This window comes from Camelina sativa, chromosome 11 (genome assembly GCF_000633955.1).
Source record: "Camelina sativa cultivar DH55 chromosome 11, Cs, whole genome shotgun sequence".
Taxonomy (NCBI): Eukaryota; Viridiplantae; Streptophyta; class Magnoliopsida; order Brassicales; family Brassicaceae; genus Camelina; species Camelina sativa.
In genome coordinates, this window is record NC_025695.1 from 15,995,514 (window position 1) to 16,001,300 (window position 5,787).

The following is a 5,787-nucleotide window of genomic DNA, read 5'->3' on the forward strand; positions in this document are numbered from 1 at the left end:
CATGCAGCATAGAGAAATGTTGGTGAGTAGAGAGATTACTAACACAGGAATTTTAATGGAAGGGTCTTCAGACAACCCAACCAAATGTCCCTTAATTCCATCTAATATCTGAAAAGCTTCACAATCCATCATGCATTCAGCATTCTCAGGAAGATCTACAAATTCCAATCATCACACAACAAGCAAAATGATGAAAACACAGATCCAGAACGAAACACAAGCAAAATGGGAAGACTTTTAACAAACCTTTGAGGTCAAACGAGTGGAGAGAGCTTTTGCTAGACTTGGTAGGTTTGTCTCCTTTGCCACCTTTAGGAGCAGAACTCTGAAATGGTTGATCAGAACCGTTGAGCATCTTATAATTAGGTGCTGGAGTCCCTGCAGCACACATTCATAAATAAACAATAAAGATGACATTTTTATCAAATCAAAAAGAAAATGAAAAAAAAAAGCTTGAGACTTTGAATTCGAAAATCAGGTGAAGAGAAGAAGAAGATGAAAAAGGTTAAACCTTGTTGATCAAAGTGGATTTTTCTACCCTTCTTGGGGTTTGTTGAGTTCCCATCCTTCCCTCCTTCACCCAAAAAAAGAACCCTAGAACTTAGCAACCGAGTCTCGAGGAAAACGATATTAACAAGAAAGAACAGAGTGGGGAATACACGAACCATCTTTGGATTTGAGAGAGGATTTGAGCCCTTTGCCTCCTTTCTCTGACATTTTTCTGCTACGAGACAAGCAAATAATAGAGTGAGAGATAAAAATGCAAACTTTACAAAAACTACAGTGGTGAAGACTGACGAAGAGGAAGCACAGCCAAAGTGAATATGGGCTTCTTGGGCTTCTTGGGCTTATATATCATAATTTAATAAACCCACGACTTGAGCCCACGAGTTTATTATACTCAAATATGTCACAACTTTGACTTTGTGCCAAGAGAAAGGGAATAGAGGATTTGAGCTTCTCTCCACACCTTTCTTTATATTCGATGATTCACGTTGGACACCGTCATCATCTTGCTCGTTCCCACTTTCTATATGAACCTATACCGAAAGAAAATAATATCATTTCCAAACTTTAACCAACTCGGTATGAGATTCCCCAGAACAAATACTGTAATAATAAAAGTTTGATACACTCAATGTCAGATAAGATCTAAGTCCCCAATTTGCTTGAGGGGATAAAATATGCTTCCTTGATTCTCTGCTGCTTCAACCAACTCTTTTAAGCTGTCTCTTTGTATCCTTTCAGCCCTTAACTATTTTGGCCTTTTATTTTTTATTAAACACTCTCTCTTTGAATCCAAGAAACTCTAAGCTAATTTGTATAACGTATATAATCAGGATTTATAGGAGTGTTGTAAACGACAATACATCAAATCTCGCCGATTCCAATGATAAATATCACAACTTTCCAAATGGTTCAACATACAAACAATCTAAACCGCTCATAAAGCCACTGTTATTAGAAATTACAAATGAAAGAGGTACAAGTTTTACTAAAACGTTACATTCTCCCTTCTCAAGTGTAAGGAAAACACTGTAATTGATTAAAATAAGAGATGATTTTGTAAGATTGACATTTTGTATGAAAAGAAATTATAACCTACGAGCTCAAGGGCTTCACACGCCTTTCCACATCGAATTGAACTTCAGATAAACCAGTGATCCCGGCCGTTATCTTCTGACCTATCTTTACAGGTCCAACACCTTCTGGTGTGCCTATAATTTGAAGGGATTGTTTTTATACGTTCTGAATTATTATGAGATGGGAAACACACACAAAAGTTATATATATGTCAGTACCTGTCAAGATGACATCTCCTTCGTAAAGGGTCATTATAGAACTTATGTAGCTGATGAGGTACGGGACCTTAAAGATCATATCTTTTGTCACACCCTTCTGTCTTGTTTCACCATCAACCTGTCACATATTAGATTCAGTTTAGCCACTGCAGATTCTTAAAGTGGGGAAATAACTTTTTAAGTGACAACAGAACAAGAGAGTGGGGGGGAGGGACAAAACCTTAAGCCAAAGTTCTAGATTGTCAGGATCATGCACCATCGCCTTTGGCAGCTGAAAAGTGACACAAGAAACCAAATTAATCTAGATGATCGTAAAGTGTTTTAACTCTCAGCAGGATAGGACATATGATCCTCATGTCAAGTTGATATCATTAAACCTCCTGACTGCAACGAGACTTTTCTAGTCTCAAACTAAATATAAAGCACACAACAGGCATAATATGACAAAGCAAAGAATTTGTTGTCATACCCTAAACCGCATATACTACAATCTGATCACATTGCAATCAGACAAACAATATATATGGGTCCATCAAACAGCACAAAAGTAGCATTTCTCATATAAACTAGCTATATGGTGTGTTGGAAACTAGCATCTAGGTTTGAGAGCAATACTTACAACAGAGCTGATAGGAGTGAAGGTATCTTGTCCTTTAGCAAGCGTCCATGGGAGACCAGCTGCCTGAAAAAGAGAATGTAAAGACGATATATGTTTAAGCACAAAACTAAACTGATAAACAGATCACTCTTCATCCAGAACCTCAAATCCATGATTTTGGTTTATATAAATGGTGGTTGAAAACAGTCTGAAAGGCCCAAGTCATGACCCCAAATACAAAAATCTCGATCTATAGAGCTTATAGAAGAGTTTTCAACAAAGAACGAGTTCTATCATTGATGTTTTGACCATTTGTGCAGGTTTAGCATAGACTGGTTCAAAGGATTGGTAAATTCAAAGCAATAAGAGAATTAAAGAAACAATTCTATACATGTAACACCCCCACAAGATCCATTGATAATGAACTACCTTGGCAGACGCTTGGAGTTCCCGAGCAGTCATATCAAGAGCAACGGCATATCCTTCAGAAATCAAAGAAACGATGAAAATGCAATTAGAAATGACGAAGAAGCAAATAATATTGTAACATTACTATACACTTAAAAATACATACCTCCGATGTAATCCATAGCAATAGATTCAGGTACATCTCTAGCCTTCTGTCCAATAACTAAAGCAAGTTCCACTTCATGGTAAAGTGAATCCAAAGGATGTGGTATCTCAATCGTTCCTCCGTTTTCTAAGTAGGATGATGTTGGCTTCAAGAATATAACTGGTTCCTGTTTCCCAATTTTTCAAGATATTCACAAATCACAAATTTTAATCTCTCCGATTTTATAAGCTTCTAGGGGAAAGCAACATGCAAAGCTTTCGATCTCAAAATGATAGTAAATAACAGCAAAAACTCCATAACAATTGAATTACAAAGAGATGAGAATCTCATATTGTTTTTAGTTAAGTAAAAGAGAGAGAGAGAGGTTGAAGAACCTTGGGGACGGCGTTGCCTAGTTCTTTGGCGTGAGCGGCGTAGTTACGGCCGACGCAGACGATCTTGGTGCCTTGCTTGAACATCCTCTGTATCATCGACGTCGCCATTCTCCGATCGATGCAATACAAAATTCAACAGAGACTTCTCTTCTCTTTTCTCTTTTTGGTCAGAATCGTGGAACTCAATATAAAATTCGGTAATTTTTGTCATCGAGTCTAATTCTAACCGGAATTTACTATTCGAATCCCAAACTTTTGTATTCTCACATATGACACCCCATAACTTCCAAAATACCAAATTCATGTTAAGGCGATCTTCTAGTTTTGGATTTAATAATGTAAAGAAGAAAAAAAAAAAAGCAACACAAACCGGAAATTTGGATTTATCAAAGCTGAGTTTTTTTAAATCTGGTGAAATCAAATTTACATTTGAAGAAGATGCATGACATGTACTAAAAGACTTTTATAGGGGTTTATTCTCCAAATCTGGTTGATTAAAGCCTTAAAAGTAACACATACATACAAAAACAAGATACTAACTACAACGCCATGATTGATGATAATGTCGACTGAAACATCACAATGAGCTTTCTTGGTTTTTCAATTTCTTAACCAGACTTGAAGAGCAGAACAGCTTTCTGGTCGAGGTAGAAGTAAACGAAATGGTTTGTCTCGTGCGTTACATAAGAACCTGCAGAAATAGAGATCGTCGAATAAGTATATCAAACGAGAATGGCAATTAGATTCTACAGACAAATAATAGAAAGCCAGTAAGATAAATCACTTGTTTGTTGATGTATCATGCACATGAATACTTTTGCTAAGGAAAGCTTAAATCCACAAACTGTGAGGCTAAGGGGGTGGTACCACATCCTTGGGACCAAAAACATAACCCAAACTTACTTGATTCCATCAGAAAATGAATACCTAGCTTGGTGGTACCAACATTCCTATCATTTGCAATATCAAACTTCCATGTCACTGGGACCAAAACCTAACCCAAAATTTTCTTCAACACTAAGCGCACAAAAACAATTCAAGCGCAAGACAAACAATTGTTCCAAATTAAGTAAAGTTAGAACAGAGAAGATCTTACTCACTATATTAACCAGACGAAAATCAAAGAAAACTAAATGAACCAACCACGACAATATGTTCAAAACCAGGTTTAGCTACTAAGAAATCACTATACATACCCCTTAACTTAGCCTTTTGTGTTCAAAACCTTAAGGAGAACTTAAGTGAAGAAAGAAAGGAACTAACCAAAGTTGCGACCAACAATGCAATGCCAAGTAGCACCATGTTTCTTGTCAAACTCCTTCTTTATATTCTCAGCTATATCCTTCTCCACACTGTACTTCTCAAATGCCTACAATAAGCAAAACCCCAGATTCTGATATGTAAATCCTCATTTAGCAGTAGTACACATCAATCACTCCAAATATAGTTTAAGAGAGACTCTAACTTGAACCAATCGATCATCAGGGGAAAACTTCCATAGCCTACAAGAACATTAACATCTAGTTCCGTACACCATAACCAAAATCAGATTTCGAAAAGTTGAGATTGAGAGCAATAAGATCAAATCGAACTCCAGGAGGTAAAATAAATCCGTGAGTAATTCCAAAAAAAAGTATCCCATGGCACAAATCACTCATACCCTAAAACTCAAGATTTAAGATGAGAAAAAATCCCTAAATTCGAAGAATGTACACAACAAACGCAAGGGAGAGAGTAAGAGAGACTAACGGAGACGGCGATCTCGATAGCTTCCTTCTGCATATCTTCTTTCATATCAGCACTCTTGATAACAGCTCGTTTCCCAGCCGGTGGAGAAGCTTCGAGTTCCGGAAGACTAGATCTCCGATCATCGGAGATAGTTTGTGCCGGTGCACCTCCTCCATTCACGCTCTTCTTCCTCCTCCCGTCACTCATCTTCTTTTGTTTTTCAGTTTCGTTCGTCGGTGAACCTTTTTTTGAAAATCAGATTTGCTGAAGAAGGAAGAGAGGAAAGCGTAAAGCACGGAGGCTATAGTCTCACACTAGTAGTAGTCAGTACTTTAGTATAGATTTTTCGTGTCGGAGTCAAGATACTGATAACTGCATAGATTGAACTCATTGATACGGCATCGTTTGTAAGCTACTTGGGTCCAAAGGCCCAAATGTGTAGTGAACTTCGATATTCATATCTCAGGGGCCCAGGCATGCAGATTAACTTTGGTTTAGCATAACACAACAGTATATACGTGAAATTTTTGTTTAATATTAATTGACCTTTTATATTTACGATACAACCTTATTAATCAAATTTTTAGTTTTATCTCTCATTTTAAATTTATTAAATATTTATAACAAATAAAATATTGTATTAACGAAAGATAAAACAGAAAATTAAATTATTTTTAGGAGGTATAAAATATAAACAATACTAGATTAAGA

At 36.7% G+C, this 5,787-nt stretch overlaps 3 protein-coding genes across 3 annotated transcripts in view; all 3 read right to left on the reverse strand.

The window, feature by feature from the left end:
* Positions 1-791, reverse strand: part of LOC109124767 (DNA-directed RNA polymerases IV and V subunit 4-like) — a 3,722-nt gene extending 2,931 nt beyond the window's left edge. The window contains exons 1-4 of the mRNA XM_010447063.2: positions 666-791; positions 512-574; positions 247-378; positions 44-155 (exon numbers count right to left, since the gene is read on the reverse strand). Of these exons, the coding sequence (XP_010445365.1) occupies positions 44-155; positions 247-378; positions 512-574; positions 666-717 (359 nt within the window). The 5' untranslated portion in view covers positions 718-791. The remainder of the gene's footprint in view (positions 1-43; positions 156-246; positions 379-511; positions 575-665) is intronic.
* Positions 1,370-3,534, reverse strand: LOC104723548 (acylpyruvase FAHD1, mitochondrial-like). Its single transcript, XM_010441928.2, has 7 exons — positions 3,349-3,534; positions 2,975-3,140; positions 2,830-2,882; positions 2,422-2,484; positions 2,023-2,073; positions 1,803-1,920; positions 1,370-1,718 (listed from the first exon to the last, which is right to left on the reverse strand). The coding sequence occupies exons 1-7, from the start codon at positions 3,454-3,456 to the stop codon at positions 1,603-1,605; spliced, it is 675 nt and encodes a 224-aa protein (XP_010440230.1). The 5' UTR covers positions 3,457-3,534; the 3' UTR covers positions 1,370-1,602.
* Positions 3,705-5,311, reverse strand: LOC104723550 (dynein light chain 2, cytoplasmic). The gene is made up of 3 exons (XM_010441929.2): positions 5,098-5,311; positions 4,612-4,717; positions 3,705-4,039 (listed from the first exon to the last, which is right to left on the reverse strand). The coding sequence occupies exons 1-3, from the start codon at positions 5,281-5,283 to the stop codon at positions 3,957-3,959; spliced, it is 375 nt and encodes a 124-aa protein (XP_010440231.1). The 5' UTR covers positions 5,284-5,311; the 3' UTR covers positions 3,705-3,956.

Coding starts and splice junctions, on each gene's coding strand:
- LOC104723548 (XM_010441928.2), bottom strand. CDS start 3,456: ATGGCGACGTCGATGATACAGAGGATGTTCAAGCAAGGCACCAAGATC. Junction 2,485..2,829: donor AACTCCAAGCGTCTGCCAAG/GTAGTTCATTAT, acceptor TCTCTTTTTCAG/GCAGCTGGTCTCCCATGGAC. Junction 1,719..1,802: donor AGGAGATGTCATCTTGACAG/GTACTGACATAT, acceptor TTCAAATTATAG/GCACACCAGAAGGTGTTGGA.
- LOC104723550 (XM_010441929.2), bottom strand. CDS start 5,283: ATGAGTGACGGGAGGAGGAAGAAGAGCGTGAATGGAGGAGGTGCACCG. Junction 4,718..5,097: donor CTATCGAGATCGCCGTCTCC/GTTAGTCTCTCT, acceptor TGCTTATTGTAG/GCATTTGAGAAGTACAGTGT. Junction 4,040..4,611: donor CATTGTTGGTCGCAACTTTG/GTTAGTTCCTTT, acceptor CTATTTCTGCAG/GTTCTTATGTAACGCACGAG.